Consider the following 27,753-nt stretch of genomic DNA (forward strand, 5'->3'; position numbering starts at 1 on the left):
GAATAGTAAAGAAAAAGGTTTGACCATGTAACACTTCTGTTTCACCGGCTACATTGGCTTCCAATTGAAGCATGAATTCAGTTCAAGTTCTTGTGCCTTGTTTACGGATGTTATTGGCCAGTTCGGTGATGCCCTATAGTCCAGTCAGGGTGCTGTGTTCTTCGCAGCAGCTCCTGCAACTGCCAACACGGGACACAATTCAGTTGGCATCTACTAGAAAGAAGCTTTCAGTGTTTCTGGCTCAAACCTTTGGAATGACTTGGCAACTGAGTTTGAGAGGAGGTTATGTCTGTTTTAGAAAATGCTTGAAGGCATGTGGTTGTTTGAACATACATTTGGGGAGTAAGGCTTTGGTTGGGTTATTTTTATGCTGTTTCGTGCTCTTTGTGTATCTTATTTTACACTATGCAAATTGCTTAGATGCAACTGTTATTATGCATGTGATATATCAAATGAAATAAATTCAATATACTGGGCATTGGGAGTTTAAGTGAATACATAGGGCTTGAATGGGATTTCAAGTGAGGACTTTGGGACTGGAGGGTGGAGAGTGAATAATAATTAACTGAGCTGGAATTAGGAGAGTAGCTGAATGAGTAAAGAGTATAAGTAGGGTTGTGAGACTGAGTGCAGAAAGATGGAGAGGGGAGATGGTTTCAAGAATGTGGAAGAGTTGGGAGGCAGTTCAATGGGATAGAGAGCTATTGAAAGAGAAAGGAATGGGGCAGGTCTTTGAAGAAGGCGATAAAAGGTGAAAATAGGTGAGGTGAAAGGGGGAATGGGAGCCTGGATAGTGAGTAAGACTAGAAGTGAAGAGAGGATAAATGACAGGAAAGGAGTTGGGGTTGGAATGGATGAGAGGCAGAAGAAGGTAGATGAGGCTGGGGAGGGGATGAGAGTCAAAAGGTGGAAATAGGGGACTAGAAGTGGGTGAAGGATGTGGGGAAGAAAGAGGCTGGATTAGGAATAAGACATGGGTGGGAAGTATTAGGAACGTAAGAATAGAAAATAAGCTAATAAGTGAAAGGTGAAGAGGGAGACCAAAGGTTGAAGAGAGGAGGAGGATTGATACCTAGATATAGGCAATGTGATTGTAAATTTGAACTTCAGTTTTTATAGGTTAAGAAAGGGTTAATTTGTAAACCAAAGATGCTCGAATAAACAGGCAAAAATATTGTTCTTTAATTCAGCAACCCCCCCCCCAACTCAGTCAATAGTAATTCCACTAAAAGGGAGAAAACTGCATATGTCATGGGAAAAACTGTGCTATTTCTTTTCTCACAACCTACAAAGAAAGTAATAAAATGGAAATATTTATAACTAATTGCAGAGAATACAGCATTTATTTGTTCTAAATGCATTTAAAAACCCCCCAGCTTTGGACTGTGTGTTAAGAAGAGACCACAGGGGGATTTTGCCCAGAGTGTCTCTCTAAACGGAAACTTTCAGCTAGCGACAATGTGTTTAAATTTATTTCTTATTAACAGTAGGTAAAAAGGCAGATGACAGAAATGGAGAAAAAAGATTAAACAGAAGAACTGATGTCAGAAATACAGAGGAAGACAGGTCAGTGAAGAAAACGAAAATGGAAATAAGAGCTTGAAAAATGATTTAAAGAGCCCACTAAAGGTAATGAAAAGCTAGGACCAACACAACAGGAAAAAAAAAAGTTATAAAACAAGGATACAAAAACACATGATTATACTATCTCTGTACGTCACCAGATATTATCACTATGGGGGGGGGGGGGGGGGTCTTTTACGTAGGCGCGCTGGCATTTTTTACCGCATGTTAAAAATAGATGCGTGCTAAACGCTAAAGACACCAATGTATTCCTATGGGCATCTTTAGTGTTCAGCGTGCACCTATTTTTAACGCATGCTAAAAACGCCAGCGTGCCTATGTAAAAGACCCTCTCATATTTGTAGGCTGGTCTAAGAGAGGAAGCAGTGATAATTCAGATGATATCTGGAAAAGCTATACATTTACCCCCAGATTCTATATAGCGCAACTGAAATTGCATGCACAAATCTTGGAGTATACTGAATTTGCACATGCAATTTAATTAGTTAACAAGCCACCCAGCACCAATAATTGCCACTTAACAGGCAATTATTGACACTAATTGGCTTTAATTAGAATTTACACGCACAACTTGCTAGGCGTATTCTATAAAGTGGTGAGTATAAATTCTAAGGCACGCAGCCAAAAAGAGGGCATAGCCATGGACGGATTATGGGCATTACAAAAACTTATGCGCGTAGTTACAGAATACTCCTGCACCGCGCCTAACTTAGTTATGGGATAGGAGGTAATGTTGTATTTTGGATTAAAAACTGGTTATAAGATAGGAAACAGAGAGTAGGGTTAAATGGTCGGTATTCTCAATGGAGTAGATAATGGGATTCCCCAGGGGTCTGTGCTGGGACCACTGCTTTTTAACATATTTATAAATGATCTAGAGAGTGGAGTAACTAGTGAAGTAATTAAAATTGCTGATGACACAAAGTTATTCAAAGTTGTTAAATCACAAGAAGATTGTGAAAAATTATAAGAGGACTTTACAGGATTGGGAGACTGGGCAACCAAATGTCAGAGGACATTTAATGTGAGCAAGTGCAAAGTAATGCTTGTCGGAAAGAGGAAACCGAACTATAGCTACGTAATGCAAGTTTCCACATTAGGAGTCACCGACCAGGAAAGGGATCTAGGTGTCATTGTTGATGGTACGTTGAAACCCTCTGCTCAATGTGGTGGCTAAGAAAGCAAATAGAATGTTAAGTATTAGGAAAGGAATGGAAAACAAAATGAGAACATTATAATGTCTTTGTATTGCTCCATGGTGTGACGCACCTCGAATACTGTGTGCAATTCTGGTCACTGCATCTCAAGGAAGATATAGTGGCATTAGAAAAAGTACAGAGAAGGGCGACAAAAATGATAATGGGATGGGACGACTTCCCTATGAGGAAAGGCTAAAGTGGCTAGGGCTGTTCAGCTTGGAAAAAAAGACAGCTAAAGGGAGATATGATAGAGGTCTATAAAATGAGTGGAATGGGTAGGCGTAAATCACTTGTTTACTCTTTCCAAAAATACTAGGACTAGGGGGCATGCAATGAAGCTACAAAGTAGTAAAAATATTTCTTCACTCAACATATAATAAACTCTGGAATTCTTTGCCAGAGAATATAATAAAAGCAGTTATATTAGCCAGGTTATTAAAATGGACATGGAGAAAATCCACTGCTTATTTCTAGGATAAGCAGCATAAAATGTATTGTACTTTTTTGGGATTTAGCCAGGTACTTGTGACCTGGATTGGTCACTGTTGGAAACAGGATGTTGGGCTTGATGGACCTTTGGTCTGTCCCAGTATGGCAATACTCATGTTCTTGTGTAAGCTGCACCTAAAGTTAGGCATGATTTATAGAAAACGCCTAATTCCAGCATAGTTACCACACTATTCATATAATATGAATACCGACGTTAAATATATAGATTAAATTAAATGCTAAATAGCAACATTTAATTTAAGCCGATAACTGTGCTGGATGAAAATTTACACCAAACAACACCCAAAGGTCAAGGTAGAAAACATCCTACATATAATCTGCTGGATGAAAATTTGCCAGAATCTGTGAAGTTCATACTGCATGAGTACCATAGTGATGTGTGCGTATGGAGGGGAAGAGGGTGCAAATCAAGGAGGTTTAATAGACAGGCATGGAAGTGAGCCTAGCCTATCCAGTCCACTGTAAGCAAGGAATCCAATTTGGTTAATCTCTGTTTACACTCCCCCGCACAGCTGTCATCTCTAATACACTCAAAACAAAGCAAGCAAACCTATAAGTTGCTGCATCCACGTTGTCCTTTTTTGTTGCTGGTCCATCTGTAACAAGTCTAAAGCCTGTTTGAATTGGATAGACAGTGCCTTAAAAGGTGGAGAACAAAAGATTTTTTTTTTTTTTTACTTATTGGACAGCTTTTTAATTTATTTGAAAGCTTCCCATATGTAGTTATAAATATCATGAAATAAGAATTGAATATCACTAAAACAGCTTAAAATGATTATAGCTGGTAGAAATAGCAATTTAAGACTGTATTTTGTGCTCATTTTTCTACACTAAAAACTAACTAACTAAATAAATACACTGTATACAATACAGATGGCCAAATTTCAGTGCGGATATCTTGTTTCCTGATGGGTTCATCTTAACTGTTGTTGTAATCTGCCTTGGGAAGCATGGTGTTACAAAGATGATGGAATATACTGAAATTAAATGGAAGTAGAATTAAACTCAACTTTCATTGGGGCACATGGAATCACATCTTCATATGTTTTGTAGAAGTTTGCCTTTTAGATACACAAATAGCTTATTCTGTTTTGAACATGTTGCAGGGGCAAGTGGTTTTATAAGTCAAAATAAAAATACATATTTTGTTTCATGCAGATCTCTTTTGTTTAAACATAAATGGGCTATAAGCCTCTAATGCAGCCCATTGGTTTTGTTATATTTTGTTCTTGTGATAACTTATGCTGTGCCAAAACTCTTTTTTTTCTATCTGGTTGATAATAAAAGGAGCTTATTGTGAACACTATTTATTTATTTATGACATTTATATCTCACAGTATTCCCACCCAAGGGCAGGCTCAATGTAGCATACAATAGTACAAAATACAGGTCACAAGAGGGAGAAAGACATAACTGAGGAGGAAAGGAAGAGAGGGGAGGTGATAAATTATCACAGAGAGAGCCGTTGTTTTCTGGCTGTACATGAAGAATTGTGATAGTGAATAATGTTTGTGTCCCTACTCATGCATCCTAAGTTTATATAATGCTTTCATGAAATCCAGTTAATCTTTTAACTTATTAGTGGAGCATAACTACAGAGGCATGGTATGGTCGTATGTTCAATATGGTAATACTAGGGCCCAGCTAAGGAACAGGTTATTTTGAGTTAGTCTTCAATGGACCAAACCTGCTTTCCTTGGGCTATCACTATCTAGCAGGTAGGCAGTATCTTAGAAGGTGGAGGATAAAAGATTTTTTTAAAAACATTTATATCACATATTATCCCAAGTAAAGTCGGGTTCAATGTGGCTTACATTTGAAAATACAGTGAGACAGAATAACAGAATTCAGCTGTATCATGGGAACAAATAGATGGACATTTAACAAAGTTGAGATTTGCATATATACCCAACTGGGCATTTAAAAGTTTGTTCTTTAATGATACCACATGTTCAGAAATCCATAGGCAGTTGTTCAAAGATTATCATATGCACACACCAGAACAGACATTCATCAAATTGCAAAAGTAAACAACTTCTACAGAGTACATCCAAAATTTAAATTTTTATTTCCTTATTTCTATCTTCCAAAATTCCACACAGCAGATGTACAGATCCTCATATGTTTGAAAATATAGTGAGATTAATAAAAATGCTACCGGAAATAACCAACAACTTGGATGCAGCAATGCAGCAGCTCATAGGTTTACTTGCTTTGTTTTGAGTGTACGGGAATGACGGCTGTGCGGGACGGGGAAAATTAACTAACCTAACTGGTTTTCAACATTTTGACGTCACTTGGGTTTCCTGTCTATTAAACCTCCTTGGTGCTAATACAAGAGCTGGACTGGTTAAAGGTGGTATAACCTTTGACTAGCCATAATAGTATTATATATGAGCAACCATTTGGAATTTTAACATAACTGAATCAATGAAAAAAAGATAAAATAAGTTTTCAGGAACTGGTTATGAATGTATCTCAAAAACGTTTATTTCAAAAAGAAACCAAGACATCAAACCTGCGCCTTCTAATCAAGAAAATGAAACCGTGCCCGACACAAATATGGCTGCTATCTGCTTCCAACCTTCCTATGACAGCAAGAAAACGTAACATCCGTGCCTTTCGGTGTCAAAAAACTTTCTGCCGGAAATTGTATAGCACGTTCTGGAGGAGGACCTGGAAAGCAAGAGAGCCAAACGGTGTCATTTTCCCGTCTCCGGGCGGGAAGAGTGAACCATCTAAATCCGCCTCTTTGGTGTAGCTATCGCTTTCACCCACGACGTTACTGTCTCTTTAAATTGGTGGCTCACGCCGAGTTGCGCGTGCGTGCGTGTCTCTGTTTGTGTTTGGAGGACTCCGAGCGCCCCCCCCCCCCCACCCCTTTGCGTAAAATAACAGAAAACATTTGTTTTGACTTTCTGGGAAAATTCTAGCGCCCGTTCCGTTGAGAATATTGGGTCGGTGGCTCGTGGGTTTCCATAGTGATCTTCCTGTCCTCGCGCTCTTCCAGGTACAGAAGCACCGCGGACGTCGGGCGACGCAGAGCTGCGGTGTCCCGGCGGCGCTGCTGTGGGTGCGGCGGATGGAGGACGAAGAGGCTGTGGCTCGGCCCGAGGGGACGGTCGCAGCGGTAAACGAGATCCGCTGCCCGGGGCCCCGGCCGCTGCGGTTGCTGGAGTGGAAGGTGAACCGCGGGGCGGCAGTGCAGATCGGCTCCGTGCTGGCTGTCTGCCTCCCGCTGGTCGCCCCGCAGCCGGAGCTCCCGATCGCTACCTGCAAGAGGAGGGAAGAAAGCGCAGCTCCGAGGCCGCAGAGGGCCGCCGAGAAGAGGCTCAAGTCGGACCGAGCAGGAGTGGTGCTGGAGTTGTGTGCGCAGCCCGGACAGGTCATCCCACCTGGGTAAGTAGAGGAACTGGGCTGGAGAGGGAGGGAGGGACATGCCAGTGGCTCTGCAGCAGGAGGGCGGGGAGGCCCCACGTGCGGCTTCCTCGCGGACACCTCAAGGCTCGCGGACGGCCGGGAGGCGAGGCTTGGCTCTGCTCCCGAGCCTCGGGGCGGGCGGGGAAGGCTCTTCTGCCTTTGCCCGCTCGCCCAGGACTTACTGCCACCCATGTAACTACACACATTTGTTTTTTTCGGTGTAATGCAGCAGGTGGTGAGGAGGTTTCCAGTAACTGTTTTCATCAGGGGTTCGGCAGTAGCGGTGCGGGCTGATGCTCTCCACCATAACAGGAGTCTCTTTCCGGTACTGCCGCGGCGCCACAGGGTAAGCGGCTGAAGTGTCAAAGGAACTTACACAAAAAGTGGGCGTGAAGCATTTACATTAGGAGCAGTTGGAACGGTGACGATTTATCATATTTTTTTTGTGACTTTGATGTTTTTCGAGGCTTATCTCAGAAAAACCTGCAAGAGTTCTTTTCAAAATCATTAACGTATGTCTTGGAGAACATAACGTTGGGTAAACAGTGAAGCACAGTTGCTCCGTTGAGACAATTAAAGAGGCGTATTTTCAAAGCACTTAGACTTATACAGTTTCATATTAATCTATTATTATTCACCTTGTAAGTTTGTGCTTTCAAAATGAGCCTTTTAGCGTGTGAGCAATCCTGGACCTGTTGCGGAGGTGGATGGAAGGCCAGTATTTGGAAAGCGTTTTTTTTTAAACTTCATCTGTGTGACTATATTGTAGTCACAATCAAAAACAACAAGCATATGTGTCTTCACTTACAGACAAAAAAATATTTCATGTTGCCCATACTGGCTGTATCAGGGATCAACCCCCTATGTCTTTCCCAGATCATTCATGTTGACTGATATTATCAGTATAATTAAACAATGACATAACCCCAGTTGGTGACCAAAGCAAATTCATAAATGTAGTTAAGTGTACATTTGTTAAAGATTTTATGCACAAATATATGTTGAGATTCAGCACCTTGAGTCTTCCCTCTGGAACTTTGCAGTTGTAAGCCTTAAATTCTCAGGCTATTGCTGTTAAACAATATGCATGACTCTTTCCATATCTGCCAAGTACATAAGTATTGCCACACTGGGACAAACCAAGGGTCCATCAAGCCCAGCATCCTGTTTCCAACAGTGGCCAATCCAGGTCACAAATACCTGGCAATATCCCCCAAAAGTTCGATACATTTTATGCTTCTTATCCCAGAAATAAGTAGTGGATTTTCCCCAAGTCAATTTAATAATTGTCTATGGACTTTTTCTTTAGGAAGCCGTCCAGACATTTTTAAAACCCCGCAAAGCAAACCGCCTTTACCACATTCTCTGGCAATGAATTCCAGAGTTTAATTACATGTTGACTGAAGAAACATTTTCTCCAATTCATATTAAATTTACTACTTTGTAGCTTCATTGCATGCTCCCTAGTCTTAGTATTTTTGGAAAGAGTAAACACGTCTACCTGTTCCACTCCACTCATTATTTTATAGACCTCTATCATATTTCCTCTTGGCCGTCTTTTCTCCAAGCTGAAGAGCCCTAGATGCTTCAGCCTTTCCTCATAGGGAAGTTGTCCCATCCCCTTTATCATTTTTGTCACCCTTCTCTGTACCTTTTCTAATTCCAACCTGGGGAGTGAAAGATTTGACATAAGGATTATGGCTGGATCAGACTGCCTCTTTTTAAGTCTTCAGATTTTTCCCCTTTTTTTTAAACATAACTTGATTTTTCTTTACTCTCCCTGGCCTCTCCAGCTAGCCTCTCCCCAAAATTCTACATGATCTCAGTCACACACACCTCTTGTACATGTCCCACAATCAGTCTTTTCTTAGGTCCTCTTTCTTGCATGTATCTATCACTTTTATATAAACAATGCTAATACGGTGTACAATAAAACATTAATCATATCAAAATTAAAAACAAACATGCGTCTGATAGTAGACCTAGATCTTGTACAAAGTAAACAAGGTAAACCAATAAGTTGGAAAGTACATACTAACATTGTAGCACTAAATCACATAGCTCTGGTTTCGGAACACAAATTTAGATATTTTGGGAGTGGGTGGGATGCGTGGATAGAAAGATGTTAGAGGTGGGAGCTGAGGATAGGGAGTGGACGGCATGTACAGATGTGTAGTTGGAGCCTATATGCACACGAGTTAATGTGTGTGGGTGGATTAAGGTGTATGAGTAGTGTGTGTTTGCATGTATGGGTAGGGATGCCTAAAAATGTATAGCTGGGGTTTGTGCATATAACAGAGCAGATCTGGGATGTGTGTATGTATGGCTACATTAGTGAGTGTCTGAGTTCTATGTATTGCAGTAGATGCAGCTTAGACGTTTTCTCTCAACCTGTTTATTTATTTATTTATTTGTTGCACTTGTATCCCACATTATCCCACCTATTTGCAGGCTCAGTGTGGCTTAGAGAGACCTGTTATGGCGTCACCATATCAGGGTACAAAAGATACAATTGATGTTACAGAGATATCAAGGAAAATAAGGGTCGTAGGTTAGTCTAATCAAGCGATTATAAAAGACAATCATGTTCCTCTCTTTCCTTTTGGCGCACACGCCCTTCACCCAAAGGGTCAACCGCTTATCTGTTCCTCTCTCCCTTGCCGACTGCCTATTTCATGCCCTCCTTTCATTTTCTCTCATCCTTAGATGTCTATATATGATCCTCTCTTACTCCATGCTGAGTGAAAGGTGCAGAACAGAAATGTTTTACATTAAATGCAAGCTACCTTACTGTGCTTGTTATCCTTCACCCCTAGGTTCCCTTCTTCAGATTTATTACCTATCTCAGCCACTCTCACAGCCTTATTCCTTTCTCTCTTACCCATGCTCAGCCCTCCTAGGAACACCTTCAGTAGACTCTGCCACTCATCTGCTGCCACTCTCATTCCCCCAGGCTTCATCCCTTCTGAGGCAGGTGCACTGAGCAGACTGGACAGAAATGAAGAGCATCTGCTTCCTTCTTTGCTCTCTCCACATGTAGTTGAGAAGAAAGTGCAGACTGGCTGTGTGTATTAGCTGGCCAAGGTATAGTGTCTTTTTCCCCTCCTGTGTGGATTTGTGTACAACCTCTTGTGAGGATTTTAGGATCCTACATGATGATGCAGTGCATAGTTTAGGGGTTGCTGATTAAAACGTTCCTGAAGAGAAGCACTACCTATGGTATCTGAAATGCACCTACTAAATAGAAGTAAATAAGGGTTATACATACACACTGCCAGTTCCACAATACAGATCAACAATAAATATGAGCTAGACTTTATACTATAAAATCATTCACAAAAATAGTTTATTGAAAAAATTTTCTTTAGGTATTGCACACAAATATGCTCACAGCCTGTGAAATAGCCTGGCCCAAATGTTAGTAAATATATGAACTTCAGTCAGCGAGGTCCTAAAGGCTGATAGAACACTACTTCAGCTATCAATATCAAAAACAATTCCACTTTTGATGAACTAAGCAGACGATAGCTGGGCCCACTAGTACAGTTACCATTGCTCTAATGACTGAGCTTTTTCCAAAAAGATCATCCAAGCTTATTTCTAAGTCCAATGATGTTAAATGCAGGATGTCATCAAACGCTGTAGCTTATTAAATGTTAAATCATGATTCTTTGTGCCACCTCCACTAGTGATTTATCCTCGACACAGAACTGTATTTCGCCGAGTGCTTCATCATAGGGTACAGTCATCACTTCTTGAAAAAAGGTAACAATAACCATAAACTTGCAATCAACTTCACAATACCCCTACCCATAATATAATGCTAAACTTCAACATTTTATTTTATATTGATCAAAATCAATAAAATATAGCAAACTACCTACGGGGAGGAAAAGATTCCTGCATATGGTCAGACAGCAATGGCCAAAAGACGCTACTGCTATTCCCTTCCACTGCGTGTGTTAAAAGTTTGTGCGTCTAGTCGCATATGCTATACCCAGTATTTGTATGTAATTCCATTTGGTCCTGAATACACTATTTGTATTCGACTGAATAGCGATTTAAATACGAATAATCTGGGGCTCTACTGTGCTAAATCCTACTGAAATACACTTGATCTTTGATTTCACGTTGCTTCTTTTATTATGTGTTATGTTAAAGCTCAATGCCCATTATTTGTATTTGGCCAAATAATATTTTTCATTTGTGTATTCGGCCAAATGGTAAATTTGCTATTCGGTACAGCTCTAATAGTAAGTGCTGTTAAATTCTTGGAACTTTGGAAGGAAAGCTGATGGGTGAGGGATAGAGATTTCTGTATCGTAACTCCATATGTGTTGTGATTTTCTCACCCCCCCAATATATTGCTTTTCTGTCCAAAAGTTGATAACAGGGTAATGTATAATCGAGCATACAGTAATCGGAGTTTAATAATTAAAATATAGTAGCATAGTAAGTGACAGCAGATAAAAATCTGTATGATTACCCAGTTTGTCCTACAAAGTGGCCAGAGTTTTACCTGCTGATTAGTGCAGGTTGTACCCCTCTATGCCTTGGTTAAATTACTAAGGTTATTTAAGTTTCCCTTAGCATCCCACAGATTAATCCAGAGACTTGTGGGTTATGTCCCTCTGTCAGCAGGTGGAGATAGAACTTCTGAGGGTCACTATATGTGGTCATGTGCAGCCACCTAAACCTCAGTATTCTCTCTATCTAGCAGATGGAGGGTCATAACTCTGCAGCTCTGTGTGGCTTCTGACCCATTGTGTTGATGGCGACACCCTCGGAGTTGGCAAAGTGCTGCTCTCTTTGTGGGAGCTGGAGAGCAGCGTCAAGGGTTTGCTCTGCCTGCATATGCAGTTCCGCTTTTGAGGAGCGGATGGCAGAAGTCCAGGGACACACAGTGTCGGGGGGGAGAGAGTGGAGGAGTCGAGTCTGCTTTTGGCGGGCTTCTCCGGCTTTACTTCTTCGCGCCATTGGCGGCAATCCCCACATGCAACCTTAGGAACAGTGGCGGTGGGTGCCTCTTCTTCGCATCCTTCGGGCGCCTGCCGAGCGCCATTTTGGGCCCCCGCCATGTGTGTCAGCACGGGGCTGCAGATGCGCTAGTGGGTCCTCACAGAGGAACGGCTGCAGTTATGGGTATGCTGGCTCTAGCTGCGTACGAGGTTGTTGACAAGGAATTGGGAGTGGATGATTCTCCTTTTTCCTCTGAGTTTGTGGTACTGATGCACAAAGCTCTCCTATTCAAGTGGCTGGAGGGAGGGGGGGGGGGGGGGGAATTCAAGCTGTTGCACCTGAGCACCCTCCGTGGGGTTTGGCCTTGTCGCCACCCTTGATGTCTAAATGGCTGCATATGGAGGTCCAGCGTGACCTTGAGGAGGTTTCTGTTTCCTCAGAGGTAGATGACGGCTAGTTGTCTTGCAGATCAGAATCATTGGAAGAATGGGCTGTGTCGGCTTTGCAGCCGCTAGCACGGCTGAGTAAACAAGGGAGATAGTTATTAAACCTGCAGATAAAGGGGATGGTATAGTCATTCTTAATAGACTTGATTACTTTAAAGAAATTGAGAGACAAGTTAACGACAGAGAGTACTATATACCTTTAGATTAAATTGTAGCTTACAGTCTCTTACGTATTTAGTGTACAGTGCTGCATATGTCTAGTAGCTCTATAGAAATAAATACTAGTAGTAGTAATCAGACCCGGCAATTGTTCTACAACAGGAAATCAATGAGATAGTAAAATGCGCCACCTTGGCATGATTCCATTTTTACCCCGTTTCAGGATCTGCTGTTGGGCAGGGTGGTCCGAGTGTTTTTGGACAACATGGCGGTGACTTACAACAATTGTCAGGACGACACCCAGAATCGGCTCTTGCTGAGGTGGATCATGTCCTCGAGTGGGCAGAAGCCCACCTTCATGTCTGTCGGCAGTGCACATTGTGGGACAAAACAATTCACAAGCGGATTTTCTCAGCTGTCATATCCTGGATCCAGCGGAATGGGAACTGTCTACGGAGGCGTTTCGTCTGATCTGTCAGAAATGGGGCATGCCAAAGATAATGGTGACCCTTGACCGGCTGGGTGCTGCTCGGGATTGGGCAGCACCAGGGAAGGACCATCCTAATGGCTCTGGATTGGCTTCAATGCCCTTGATATTTGAACTTATTGTGGCTTCTTGTGGTGTTGCCTTTTCGACTTCCTGCTCTGGTTGTCTTCATCAGGGGCAGGTTAAGATAGAGAATCCCTACTGCTTTGGTCTGGCCTGGCTCTTGAGCGGGCATGTTTGAGAATAAAGGTCTGTTCGGATGCCGTCATAGCTACCATATTGCAGGCTCGGAAGCGATCTACCTCAACGGCTTATGCCCATGTTTGGTGCACCTTTGTTGTGTGGTGAGTCCATGCTTTGTTGCCTTTGCAGGCAGTGTCTGAGCTCTTGGCTTTTTTGCAAGACAATTTGCAGAAAGGGTTGGCCTATAATTCGCTTTGGGTGCAGGTTTTGGCTCTGGGCTGTTTTTGGGGATGGGTGTAGAGTTCATCCCTGGCTGCTCAGCTCGGTGTGGTTTGCTTTTTGTGAGGAATGCTTGATCTGCATACTCCATTGCATCAGCCGTGTCTGGCCTGGAGTCTTACTTTGGTCCTTTGGGCGTTGCAAAGGTTATCTTTTGAGCCCTTGTGGAGGGCATCTGACAAGGATCTCAACCTTAAAGGCAGTGTTTTTGGTGGCTATGGCATCAGCTCATAGGGTCTCGGAGATCCAAGCTTTGTCGGGTCGAGACACGTTTTTGCTATTTTTGGAGACTGGTGTCACCTTAGGCCCTTCTTTTTGCCAAAAGTCATTTCGGCTTTTCATGTCAATCAATCTCTCTTTCTTCCGTCTTTACAAGAGGAGGATTTTCCACAGGTTTCTGGAAGCTTCGGCTCTTGGATGTTCAGGTCTTTCTCCGCTACTTGCAGATGTCTAATGAGTTTCGAGTTTCAACGGTCAGACTATCTCTGTGTTCTACTTTCAGATCCCCAACGGGGTGATGATTCAAAAGCTACTATCGCTAGATGCATCAAGGATGTGATTTCTTCAGCTTATCTTCTGCATGGCTTTGTTCCATCGGAGGCGTTGCAGTCGGCTTCGTGGGCAGAAACGTTGGCACTGTCCTTGGGTGAGATCTGTCAAGCGGCTATTTGGGCCTCCTCAAACACTTTTTCACGGCATTATAAGAGCGCTTGTGGTTGCCAGGTCAGATGCTTCCTTTGGAGCAGCGGTGTTGGCATTGGGGGGGGGGGGGGGAGCAACGGCTTGCTCCCCCTTCTTTAGGGATTGCTTTGGTGCAACCCATCAGTTACTGAATTCATCTGCTGTCTATGCTAAGGAAAGTAGAATTGTCTTCCTGATAAATTTACCTGCAGCAAATGAATCCAGGATCCCTTCCTTATTTTTCCGTCATATTTTTTTCTCTGCTGTGTTTTTTGTTCCTTTCTGCTTAGGTTGTTTGAAAAGAAAAAGAATGTAAGTGGTATGACTGATTTAGCAATTTTGCCATCAATTACGGCTCTTGTTATGACTGCTGTGGTTCATAGTTGGTGAGGAAGGTTTCTGGTTTGTTGCTGAGTTCTGCTTTGTGATGACATGTACTGGCCCATGAAGAGGCTGGTCGTCCAGTATCATTCACTTCAGTTTAGTAATCTCTATCTCCACCTGCTGGTAGATGGACACAACCTACCAGCTACTGAATTCATCTGCTACAGCTAAAGGAAAGAAAATTATCAGGATTAATATTGAATCTCACACAACACTGATAACATCCTCCCTCAGTCTTATTTGGTTCTCATTTTGTTTATAGCTACACAATTCAAAAAATGATGATATAACTGGATTCCACAAATTATAAATATTAATTTTAATCCCCAATCAATATTGAAGTCTATGAAATAAATCCATATATGTATATATATATATATATATATATATGTGTGTGTGTGGAATAAACCTTAAAGAGCAACAGGTAGGGCACCTTCAGAGCTAATAACTCTTCATCATTTGTGAAAAACCACACCACAATTTATATAAGCACAAAAAGTATCTTCAGTCATAATTTCTAATAGTTTTTATGCTATTTTTTTTAACAGAAATGAAGTGCACTTATCTGGCCTCCTCCAGCAAAGTAAGGTAGTCCCAAGACTGATGTTGGCCAACATTTCGCACTGCTGTCTCAAGGTTGGGACTTCTCTTAAATTGTTCCAAAAATCTTAGCTGCTAGGAATCGATATACTAGATTGCCAGATTTCTCAAATATCAATTAATCTGATGCCCATAATACTTTCTAAATAACCAGGTTTTTATTTCTTTTCTAAAAGCTTTTTATGAAGATAGATCTTTTACTGAAGTATCACATAATCTAAGCTCTTTCACAATCAGATTTTGTAGTCTTATCACCTAATCTTAATTGACATGGTTTATATAACGAAACAAAAGCACTCATATATTTTGGGGCCATTCCATATACTTTAAAAACAAATAACACTTTAAACTGAATCCTTGGTTTTACTGGAAACTAAGGCAGAGCTATCAAAATAAGAGTTTATTAGGATTTATTTACCGCCTTTTTGAAGGAATTCACACGAAGCGGTGTACAGTAAGAGTGGATCAAACATGAGCAATAGGCAATTACAGCAGTAACTATTCAAATAATACAAAGTATGGCATGGTATACTACTAACAACTTGAGGGGGAGCTGTTACTCTTTCAGATGGAGGAGGTTTGCCGTCTGGTGTGATAGCAAGGCCCTTGATCCTTTTTCTTGTCCTACACGGACCCTGCTTGAATACCTTCTACACTTATTCTGGTCTCAAGACCAACTCCGTAAGAGTTCACCTTAGTGCAATTAGTGCTTATCATCGCTGTGTAGAGGGTAAGCCTATCTCTGGACAACCTTTAGTAGTTCGCTACGCACAATCTCCAATTGGCTAGCAGATTGCATGTCCTTCACTTATGCTCAGGCTGGGTTGACCCTAAAGGACTATGTCATGGCTCATAATGTAAGGGCCATGGCTGCGTCAGTGGCTCACTTAAAGTCAGCCTCCATTGAATAGATTTGCAAGGCTGCAACGTGGTCATCAGTCCACACATTCGCATCTCACTACTGCCTTCAGCAGGATACCCAATGCGACAGTCGGTTTGGGCAGTCGGTGCTGCAGAATCTGTTTGGGGTTTAAAATCCAAGTCCACCCCCCCTAGACCCATTTTTGTTCTGTTCCAGGCTGCACATTCGTTTAGTTCTTATTGGTTTCAGGTCAATCTATGTTATGTCCTCGCTGTTGTGAGGCTCGATTGACCAATGTTCATTATTTTGAGTGAGCCTGGTTGCTAGGGATACCCCACGTGAGAACAAGCAGCTTGCTTGTCCTTCGGAGAAAGCAAAGATACTTACCTGTAGCAGGTATTCTCCAAGGACAGCAGGCTAATTGTTCTCACAAACCTGCCCATCTCCCCTTTTGATGCCTTCTGCCTTGTCGCTGATAGACACTGGGTTTCTTCTTCTGTTGATTTAGCTCGGATGCTTGTCAAATCTGTACTTCTTTGGCTTTTGTCTTATTTTGGGATCCCTCAGACATCTCTCCTATACCCATGGACTGGTCCGCTGCCGTTGCGGTGCCACATATATATGAGTGATTTGGGCTGGGGGGAATAACCTTATTTTCCCTTTCAGTCAGGTAGTCATGCTGGCTTCTTTCGGTTTGCTCCTTAAGTGACTCTTTGCAAATCTTTGTGAGATGGTGTGGTCTTCTTGCGACAGTGTTCACCTCTTTTGTCTCCTGAGTGACTTTCTTTGTTCTTCGTGATTTCACTCGTAGTTTATTCTCTCTCTGCTTCTTTTCTCTCCCCTCTTATCTTCAGAGCCATTTTGTGGATGAGTTAGGGGGCCTAGATGGTCTTGATCTCTCTCTCTCTTCCTCAGGGATGTCTTTCTTTTGGTGGCTTGGGCCCTTGAGAACATTGGGTACCAGTTTCTTTCTTCAGAAAGTCTGCTCATTCCTTAGTATTTCTAGTCTGTGCTCCTTATTCTTCTAGGACCTGTTGGGTTTTGCAGGCACTTCATTCCTCGAGAAGGTTGGCAGGGCATTCTACGTGGCAACTGCCTCTGTGTGATGGGGTAGAGGGCTTAGTTGTGGAGTTACCTTGTGCGTCCATTGTTTGGTATTTTGACAGGTCTTTTCCTGCTGTCTTGGTGCACAGTTTCTTCCTTCTGCTTGTTCTGAAAGGATTCAGGTCTCCAATTGACAGGAGCGTTCTTTGGCAACTCTGACGAGGCATATTCTAGGTTTCAGTATTCTAGTGCTCAGATCAGCTCAAGAGTTGGACAGAATTGCATCTGGTTGCTCTTTTAGCGGCCCACGTGGTGGGAACTGAGCTCTGCTGTTCGGGTGTCTTGGACATCGTTATTTGTTTGATTATAGTGCGTCGGGTCTTGTTTTTCGTTTACCGGGATCTGGCAGTGGTTTTAGTTTGGTCCCTCCCGTGGTTTACTGCTCTGGTACTTCCTATCAGTCATTCTGGGCAGGTCCGGAGGGACGCTAAGGAAGGAGAAATTAGGTCTTACCTGCTAATTTGCTTTCCTTTAGTCCCTCCGGACCGGCCCAGATCCCTCCCTATTCGGTATAAGATTTGTTCTTGAAGATAAATTTCATTTGCTCTTGTCTCTGTGGGGAGCTGTTTGATTAAAAAAATAAATAAAAATTTATCAATGGATATGTCTTTCTCCGAGGACAAGCAGGCTGAATATTCTCACTGATGGGTCGTCGTCCGCGATGGTCCAGGAGACCGGAACAACTTTGGAAAAACTAGAAGTCTCTGGAACACTCCGTCACGCAGGCCGAGCGCACTGCGCATGCGCGGATGGCTTCCCGTGACGCGAGCGTGTCCTCTTCAGTTTTTTTGATCCACGATCGGAGAATCACGTCTTTTGTTAGGCGGCATTTTCTTTGCTCAGGAGACCCGGGTACGCGTTTACCGCTTTCCCCTTTACTTCTTTCAGCTGATTTCTATTTTCTCTTCAGTATAAAAAAAAAAAGAAGCCCCTTTTTTCTTTTATTTTTTAGATTTTCTTCACCTTTTTAAATTTTCTTATTTTTTCCGTCGCGGCCACCCTTAGGCTGCTTGGTCGGGTTATTTTTTTCCCTTTTTTTGTGCCTTTTTGTTGGCACGATCAAGTTGTTTAACTTTCTCATCTTTTATTTGGGAAATGTCTAAGGACATTCCATTCCCTATGGAGCTTGTGGATGAGCCCAGGGCTGAGATGCTCGAGATCTTGGATTATCCTTCTTCGCCTGCTGAGGTTGCAACGGCCCCCTTGCATAATACTCTCAGGGAAGCACTTATGCGTAATTGGTCGTGTCCTCTTTCTAACCCAGTGGTCCCCAAAAAATCCGAGTCCCAGTACAAAGTCCATGGAGAGCCTGTAATGGTGAAGGCCGAACTTCCTCATGATTCCATGGTGGTGGACTCTGCTCTCAGAAGAGCCAAGAGTACTAGAGACTATGTCTCGGCGCCCCCAGGCAGAGACTCTAGGACCTTGGATTCTTTTGGGAGGAGAACGTATCAGGCCGCTATGCTCGCTGCCAAGATCCAAACTTAGCAGCTCTACACGAGCATCCACTTGCAGAACTCGGTGAGGCAACTGTCCAGTTTAGTTGAAGCACTTCCGGAGCTCGCCGAACCTTTTCACCCAGGTGGTCAGGCAGCAGAAGGTGTGTCACAAATTCCTGGCCAGGGGGACTTACGGCACTTTTGTTGTAGCATCCCGAGTAGCTGCTCAAGGTATAGTGATGTGCAGATTCTCATGGCTGCGTGTCTCTGACCTGGATCATAAGACCCAGCAGCGAATGGCGGATGTTTCTTGCCGGGGGGATAATCTTTTTGGAGAGAAAGTAGAGGACATGGTCGATCAGATCAAAAAGCACCATGATGCTATGGATTCTCTCTCCCGCCGGGCGTCTTCTGCTACCTCCTCCTTATCCAGGAGGTTTTTTGGAGGTAGGAGGAGTGCTCCCTATTCCTATAATAGGTGTAGGTACACCCCTGCTTCTTGGCAGCCGGTTCAGGCTCAGTCCCAGCATGCGCGTTCTCGTCAATACCGTGCGCCTAAGGCCCGTAGGGCTCCCCAGCAAAAGCAAGGGACGGGCTTTTGACTGGTTCAAAGTGCAGCATAGCCTCAGAAAAAGTGTCCGTGCCGGACGGCTTACCCGTCGGCGGGAGGTTGATATTTTTTCACCAAAAGTGGCCTCTTATAACCTTCGACAAGTGGGCTCTTCAAATAGTCTGGTTAGGATACACTCTCAATCTGGTATCCAAGCCTCCAAATTGCCCATTGGGAGCTCAGCCCTTCAGCTCCCAGCACAAGCAGGTACTTGCAGAGGAACTCTCCGCCCTTCTGAAAGCCAATGCGGTCGAACCAGTTCCACCAGGGGAAGAAGGGCTGGGATTCTATTCCAGGTACTTCATTGTGCAAAAGAAAACAGGGGGGATGTGTCCCATCCTAAACCTAAGGGCCCTGAACGAATTCCTAGTCCGAGAAAAGTTCAGGATGGTTTCCCTGGCCACCCTTCTTCCCATGATTCAGGAAAACGATTGGATATGCTCTCTGGACTTAAAGGATGCCTATACTCACATCTCGATACTTCCAGCTTACAGGAAGTATCTTCGATTTCGGCTGGGATCTCGGCACTTTCAGTACTCTGTACTACCCTTTGGCCTGGCACCTGCGCCCAGGGTCTTCATAAAGTGTCTGGCAGTTGTCGCAGCATCACTATGCAGACTAGTAGTGCATGTGTTCCCTTATCTTGGCGGTTGGCTGCTGAAGAGCACCTCGGAGGCAGGGGCTCTACAGTCCATGCGGATGACTATTTGACTGCTGGAGCTACTGGGGTCTGTAATCAATTATCCCAAGTTCCACCTTGTCCCGGTACAGAAATTGGAGTTCATTGGAGCTCTGTTAGACACACGGGTATCTTGAGCTTTTCTTCCCCAGGCAAGGGCAGACAAGCTCCTGGCCCTCGTGTCCATGACTCGAGCGTCTCAACAGGTCACAGCTCGGCAGATGTTTAGACTCTTAGGACACATGGCCTCCACAGTTCATGTAACTCCCATGGCACGTCTACATATGAGATCAGCTCAGTGGACCCTAGCTTCTCAGTGGTGTCAGGCCACAGGGGATCTAGAGGATGTGATCCATTTCTCCACAGAGTTTTGCATATCCCTTCAGTGGTGGACCATTCGATCCAATTTGACCTTGAGACGTCCATTCCAAATTCCTCAGCCACAAAAAGTGCTGACGACGGATGCAGCCCTCCTGAGGTGGGGAGCTCATGTAGATGGACTTCACACTCAAGGAGCTTGGTCCTTTCAGGAAAAAGATCTTCAGATCAACCTCCTGGAATTACGAGCGATTTGGAACGCTCTCAAGGCTTTCAGGGATCGGCTGTCCAACCAAATCATTCTAATTCAGACAGGCAATCAGGTTGCTATGTATTACACCAACAAGCAGGGGGGCACCAGATCTCGCCTTCTGTGTCAGGAAGCCGTCAGGATGTGGCTTTGGGCGCACCATCACTGTATGCTTCTCCAGGCCACGTATCTGGCAGGTGTAAACCACAGTCTGGACGACAGGTTAAGCAGGTCATGCAACCTCACGAGTGGTCTCTGAACATGAATATTGTTCACAAGATTTTCCGAGAGTGGGGCACCCCCTTGGTGGATCTTTTCGCTACTCAGATGAATCACAAAGTCCCTCAATTCTGTTCCAGACTTCAGGCCCATGACAGACTAGCGTCGGATGCCTTTCTCCTTCATTGGGGGACAGGCCTTCTGTATGCGTATCCTCCCATACCTCTAGTAGGGAAGACTTTGCTGAAACTCAAGCAAGATCGTGGAACCATGATTCTGATTGCGCCAACTCTGTAAGAGTTCACCTTAGTGCAAATTAGTGCTTATCATCAACGTGTAGAGGGTAAGCCTATCTCTGGACAGCCTTTAATAGTTCGGTTCATGAGAGGTTTGCTTTTGTCAAAGCCCCCAGTGTCATGAGATCTCAACGTCGTACTCACCCTGCTGATGAAAGCTCCTTCTAAGCCACTGAATTCCTGCCATCTGTCGTACTTGACCTGGAAGGTCATTTTCTTGGTGGCTGTTACTTCAGCTCATAGAGTCAGTGAGCTCCAAGCCCTGGTAGTGCATGCACCTTATATCAAGTTTCATCATAACAGAGTAGTCCTCTGCACTCACCCTAAGTTCTTGCCGAAGGTGGTGTCGGATTTCCATCTGAACCAGTCAATTGTCATGCCAACATTTTTTCCCCATCCACATACCCGCCCTGGTGAAGACAAGTTGCACACCTTGGACTGTAAGAGAGCATTGGCCTTTTACATGGAGCGGACAAAGCCCTATAGACAGTTCGCCCAGCTGTTTGTTTCTTTTAATCCCAACAGGAGGGGAGTTGCCATCGGAAAATGCACCATCTCTAATTGGCTAGCAGATTGTATTTCCTTCACTTACGCCCAAGCTGGGCTGACTCTGGAGGGCCATATCATGGCTCATAATGTTAGAGCCATGGCTGCGTCGGTGGCTCATTTGAAGTCAGCTTCTATTGAAGAGATTTGCAAGGCTGCAACGTGGTCATCAGTCCACACATTCACATCTCACTATTGCCTTCAGCAGGATACCCGACGCGATAGTCTGTTTGGGCAGTCGGTGCTGCAGAATCTGTTCAGGGTTTAGAATCCAACTCCACCCTCCTAGGCCCATTTCTGTTCTGTTCCAGGCTGCACTCTCACTTAGTTGTGTTTCAATCTATATTATGTCCTTGCCGTTGCAGGGCCTGATTGACCAGTGTTCATTGTTTTGAGTGAGCCTGGGGGCTAGGGATACCCCATCAGAATATACAGCCTGCTTGTCCTCGGAGAAAATGAAGATTCATACCTGTAGCAGATATTCTCCGAGGACAGCAGGCTGAATATTCTCACAAACCCTCCCTCCTCCCCTTGGAGTTGTTCCAGTTCTCTATTTTGCTTTTTATTTAACTGAAGAGGACACACTTGCGTCGCGGGCGGGAAGCCATTCGCGCATTTGTGGTGTGCTCCAGAGACTTCTAGTTTTTCCAGAGTTGTTCCGGTCTCCTGGGCCGTCATGGACGACGACCCATCAGTGAGAATATTCAGCCTGCTGTCCTTGGAGAATACCTGCTACAGGTATGTATCTTCATTATATTCACAAAGAGACCAATTATTCAACTGTTTCTACGTGGTTGCACATAGGCACATTACTAATGATGTTTCTGACTCAGTTTGCAGTAGTCGAAATTTTTCGACAGTGGCCAGCAAGGTCTCTGTTGGTGAAGGTCTCTGTTGGTAGGTGGCTGTATGAACTGACTGGTGCACAGATGTTTAGTGTGTCTTTTTCCTTTAGCTTTGCTATGCGAATGCTGAGGTTTCTAAGGGGCTGAGCACTGCTTTTATTGGCTGCCTTGAAATCATTCTTCTCAGTCTCCACCTGCTGGTAGGCATGCACAATCCATCAGTCCTTCTGGGTTGGTCCAGAGGGACTAAAGGTAAGCAAATTAGTATTGCAATTGTTGATGTACTAAATGGTGTTAACAGCAGTCTTTAACAGCTGCTATTAAGTATCAGTTACCTCATTTTAATTCACTATGAAAACCTTGTGTGAATCTTATTGTAATTTCTTATGGAATTCCTTATTACAATACACCTTGTGTGACTCTTACATAAGTTATCTTATGTTACATATTACTTTTTTTTTTTTAATTGTACTTGTACATTATGGCAGACAAAGGTTCACATCTGATGCAGATTTAAAGCATCTGTGATATGTAAAGTGAATGAAATGTTTGTTAAAAATCTATTGGAGTATATTTTTAAATCTTTATAGTAATTTTTTGTTTGTTTATATTTTTCAGAGGCGTTTTGGTAAGACTGGAAGGATGTAGTCATCCTATTGTTATGAAAGGTCTGTGTGCAGAATGTGGTCAGGACTTGACACAGTAAGTATTGTCTTCTTTGGATTTTCTTTGCTTCCATTAAAGTAGATGTAAGAGGGAAAAGTGAATAAGGATGGGATTTGATATATCGCCTTTCTATGGTTACAATCAAAGCGGTTTATATATATATATACAGGTTTTTTTTTTTTTTTTGTACTAGGGGTAGTGGAGAGTTAAGTGGCTTCCCTAGAGTCACAAAGAGCTGCGGTGCGAATCAAGCCCAATTTGCTGGGCTTGCAGGCCTCTGCACCTGCCATTAAACTATTCCCCACCCACTGTGGGAACTGTCTGCCTCAGTATGGCTTTTCTTAATTCTTAGAAGGATGGCTGTTATGAGATTTCACACTTATCGTTTTTGCTATTGAGGAATCAGAAGTTTGGGGGGGGGGGGGGGTTGTTTGATTCAGCAGTGCTTGCATGTTCTGCTTCAAAGCATAAAGATCAATGTTTTGACACTAATAATTGAAGTTGCCTTTTTCTGTGGTATCCAGGATTAGAATATCTAAACAAGATTCCTTCTGCAGAACAAATGGCACCTTCCAAAGTGTGCAGAAAGGAAGGAGTAGGATGAGCCGGCTCTTTCCATACAATGAGGGAGATGTATACAAAGTTCCAGATCTTTATTGAAAAAGCAAATGACACAGCCGCTGTGTTTCGGCACCAAAGCGCCTGTGTCAGGAGTCTACAAAACATGTAAAACGTAATGTAAAACATGAAATCCTATATAATAATTCTCACCTCCAACGTTCTGAGGCTGCCTGGAACCGTGGTTTCCAACAACAACAACAACAATCATTTCTAAAGCGCTACTAGGGTTACGCAGCGCTGTACAATTCAAACATAGAAGGACAGTCCCTGCTCAAAGAGCTTACAATCTAAAAGACAAGAGAACAAACTAAGGACAAGTGAACAATCTAGAGGACGAGTGAACAGTTAATCTGATAGGGTGGTTAGATTAGGATATTTTATATTTCTCGAGCGGTTAGGCGCCGAAGGCAGCATTGAAGAGGTGAGTTTTAAGCAGAGATTTGAAGATGGGTAGGGAGGGGGCCTGGCGTATGGGTAAAGGAAGATTATTCCAGGCATAGGGTGAGGCAAGGCAGAATGAGCGGAACCTGGAGTTGGCAGTAGTGGAGAAGGGTACTGAGAGAAGGGCTTTGTCCTGTGAGCGGAGGTTGCGGGCGGGAACATAGGGGGAGATGAGGGTGGAGAGGTAGTGAGGAGCCGCGGCCTGAGTGCATTTGTAGGTAAGGAGGAGGAGCTTGAATTGTATGCGATATCTGATCGGAAGCCAATGAAGTGATTTGAGGAGAGGGGTGGTGCGAGTATAACGGTTTTGGCGGAATATAAGACGTGCAGCAGCGTTCTGAACGGATTGAAGGGGGGATAGATGGCAGAGTGGGAGGCCGGTGAGGAGTAAGTTGCAGTAATCGAGGCGAGAGGTAATGAGAGCGTGGCCAGAGCTACTCAGGAAAGTGGAGTAGATAAAAGTGACGTCATTCCTGAAGTGCCACTGATTGGCTGCACCTCCAGCCCGACGCCCAGCAACATAACGCGACCCAGCCAGCACGAAACAGCGATCCAAGCAAACGGCAACTCAGCCAGCAGCAAACAGCGACCCAGGCAGGGGGAGGAGTAGGGAAACACATGGAGCATGTTTCCCTACTCCTCCCCCTGCCTAGGAATCGCTGCAGACTGCCTGCCAACCTACAGAACTAACTGCCCTCAATCGGAGAGGACGAAGAGGGAGGACGGCGAATGAGCGTCGGAGAGGACGAAGAAGGAGGGCGGCGAGACGGCGGGTGAGGGCTCAGGGCGGGGGTCGGGGTCCAGTAGTGGCGAGTCAGAGGAGGGGGGAGGGAAAGCGCAGCGGGTCTGATTCCAGCACGGCCGTCATCCCCGTTCACTCAAAAGAAAGCAAGCAAACCTATGACATGCTGCAGGACGTTCAATAGACAGGAGTGGAAGTGAACAAAGCAAGTCTATGGTAAGCAAGGAACTCCAATGGTTAATCTCTGATTCCAGTCCCCAAAGCAGCCGTCATTCCTATACACTCAAAAAAAAGAAGAAAAGGAAGCCTAAGAGCTGCTTCTCATTGTCATTTTTACAGCTGTTTCCATTGGACAAAAGGAGGGGGGAGACACACAGACCCTGCAACTGGGGAAAAAAGGAAGAAGGGATGGAGGGGGGGACCCTGCAACTGGGAAAAGGGGAGGATGGAGAGGAGGGGGGACCCTGCAACTGGGAGGGAGGGAGGGGGGACACCCCTGCAAATGGGAGACATACCGGGGGGGGGGGGACCCTGGAACTGTGAGAGAGGGGGGACCCTGGCACATACGCTCATTCTCACACACACACACTCGCACCCAGTCTCTCTCTCTGTCACACACACACACTCGCACATTCACACTCTCTCAAACATACACACTCCAAGGAAAACCTTGCTAGCGCCCGTTTCCTTTAAAACAGAAACGGGCCTTTTTTACTAGTATTAAATAAAAAAACAATGTTGAAAGTATGTAAAAAAAAAAAAAAACTAAACTAAAATTATAAACTTAAAAGAAAATGTAAATTATAAGGAGCTTATCCTGCTTATAATCGAACGAGAAAAACGCCCAAGTTCCGACCTAAATCAGGAGATGGACGTTTATCTCACAAAAACGAATAACGCGGTATAATTAAAAGCCAAACTTGGACGTTTTCAACTGCACTCCATCGCGGAAGCATACAAAGTTGAGGGGGGCGTGGTGAAGACGGGACTGGGGCATGGTTATCACCCGAACAGAGATGGGCGCCTTTCGCTGATAATGGAAAAAAAGTATGCGTTTGTAGCTAGAATTTAGAGCACTTTTCCTGGACCCTGTTTTTTCACGAATAAGGCCCCAAAAAGTGCCCTAAATGACCAGATTACCACCGGAGGGAATTGGGGATGACCTCCCCTGACTCCCCCAGTGGTCACTAACCCCCTCCCACCACAAAAAATAATGTTTCACAACTTTTTATTTTCACCCTCAAATGTCATACCCACCTCCCTGGCAGCAGTATGCAGGTCCCTGGAGCAGTTGTTAGGGGGTGCAGTGGACTTCAGGCAGGTGGACCCAGGCCCATCCCCCCCCCTACCTGTTACAATTGTGCTGCTTAATGCTTAGTCGTCCAACCCCCCCCCCCCCCCCAAACCCACTGTACCCACATGTAGGTGCCCCCCTTCACCCCTTAGGGCTATAGTAATGGTGTAGACTTGTGGCCAGTGGGTTTTGAGGGGGATTTGGGGGGCTCAACACACAAGGGAAGGGTGCTATGCATCTGGGAGCTCTTTAACTTTTTTTTTTTTGTAAAAGTGCCCCCTAGGGTGCCTGGTTGGTGTCCTGGCATGTGAGGGGGACCAGTGCACTACGAATCCTGGCCCCTCCCACGAACAAATGCCTTGGATTTATTCGTTTTTGAGCTAGGCGCTTTCATTTTCCATTATCGCTGAAAAACAAAAACGCCCAGCTCACAAATTGTCGAATAAAACATGGACGTCTATTTTTTGCGAAAATACGGTTCGGTCCTCCCCTTCACGGACCCGTTCTCGGAGATAAACGCCCATGGAGATAGACGTTTTCGTTCGATTATGCCCCTCCACGTATATACAAAAGTACAAATGTCTAATATTAGATAAGAACAATAATAAAAGTATAAAAGAAAATGTAAATAATACACTTATTAAAGGAGCATACCAGTGCAGTGTATACAAATATAAGACAGATGTACAATTAAGTTAATAATAATATATCATAATATATCAGATTATTGAGCAAATGGTGTCACATTGGCAAGTTCCATAAAGAGTTAAATAACTGACCATGCAATATAGCTGGTTGATATTTGCTTGTATAAGATTGTAGATACAAGGAGCAAAACTAAAGTTGAAAGTCCTACATAAGGAAGGAAAAAAATATATTTGTAGCTGGCTAATAAAAATGTTTTGATATACCAAAGCATGCTATAGCATTGGAGCAGATTTGCTGCAATGCTTAAAGAAATGATTTAAGCTAACCACAGAACTACCCAGTGGAAATGGTTGGTTTGTTTGCCTAGGTTTTGACATTTGTAGATTTAGATTTAATTTTACTTTGATTTATTGATTTGATACGCTTTTGACAATTAATATTAAAGCAATTTTCATCTAAATAGTATACAGCTTAAATATACATTCTCCAAGGACAAGCAGGCCTATGTATTCTCACACATAGGGTAACGCGATCCTACTGCCCGGTCCGGAGTTTATGACATGCTATAAAGAGCTTTGTTGAGCGTGAGACACACTCCACTGTGCATGTGTAAGTGCCTTTCCGCCCGCCATGAGAGCACGGTTACCACATTTCTTTTTTTTTTTTTTTTTACTGTGTTGAAGAGTGGTTGTGTTTCGTTTCTGCTCTTCACAGCTCGGTCCTAAAGAGCTTTTTCAGTGCCTTTTGTGGTGGGTTACCCTTTTTCCTTTCCTTTGTTGTTTTAGTTTCTCTTTTACTGCTTTTAAGGCTCCTTTGTTTTCCGCGTCATTAGGTCGCTTTCAGGCCTTGGCTTCGGCCGGGTCTCCCGTTTTTTTTTTCTCTGGTGCCTTTCCCCTTTTTTGTGGCAAAATCTCTTCATTTGATTTGGCTGTGGAGGTTTTTCCTTCCATGTCTACTCAGTTTTCAGTGGCTTCAAGTGCTGTACTCTGTGCAATCGGACCATCTGTAGCAATAACACCCATTCTTGGTTTCTTTATCTTTCAAGAAAGGGACGAAGTGTCTTCAGTAACAGACTGGCTAAAGTACTAAAGATGGCTTTAAACTAAATTTGCTGGGTGAGAAAATCCCCAAGGTAATTAATAACCCTCAGGAAGGTAAGACATGAAATACCCTTATAGAAAAGGAAGACAAAAGTAACATCTGGAGAGCCTTGTATACCGATGCCTGTAGTATGGGAAACAGATTTCTAGATCTAGAGGCTGCAATGATAAAAGCCGACTTG

At 43.8% G+C, this 27,753-nt stretch overlaps 1 protein-coding gene across 3 annotated transcripts in view; it reads left to right on the top strand.

Moving 5' to 3' along the window:
- Positions 1-5,530: 5,530 nt before the first annotated feature.
- The window catches only part of CTDP1 (CTD phosphatase subunit 1), a 360,755-nt gene continuing 338,532 nt past the window's right edge, over positions 5,531-27,753 (top strand). For 2 of the 3 annotated variants that reach the window (XM_030211931.1, XM_030211947.1), the window contains exons 1-2: positions 5,531-6,692; positions 22,678-22,761. In XM_030211931.1, the coding sequence (XP_030067791.1) occupies positions 6,376-6,692; positions 22,678-22,761 (401 nt within the window). In that variant the 5' untranslated portion in view covers positions 5,531-6,375. The remainder of the gene's footprint in view (positions 6,693-22,677; positions 22,762-27,753) is intronic. The other variant, XM_030211939.1, reaches the window with a different exon arrangement.

This window comes from Microcaecilia unicolor, chromosome 1 (genome assembly GCF_901765095.1).
Source record: "Microcaecilia unicolor chromosome 1, aMicUni1.1, whole genome shotgun sequence".
NCBI lineage: Eukaryota > Metazoa > Chordata > Amphibia > Gymnophiona > Siphonopidae > Microcaecilia > Microcaecilia unicolor.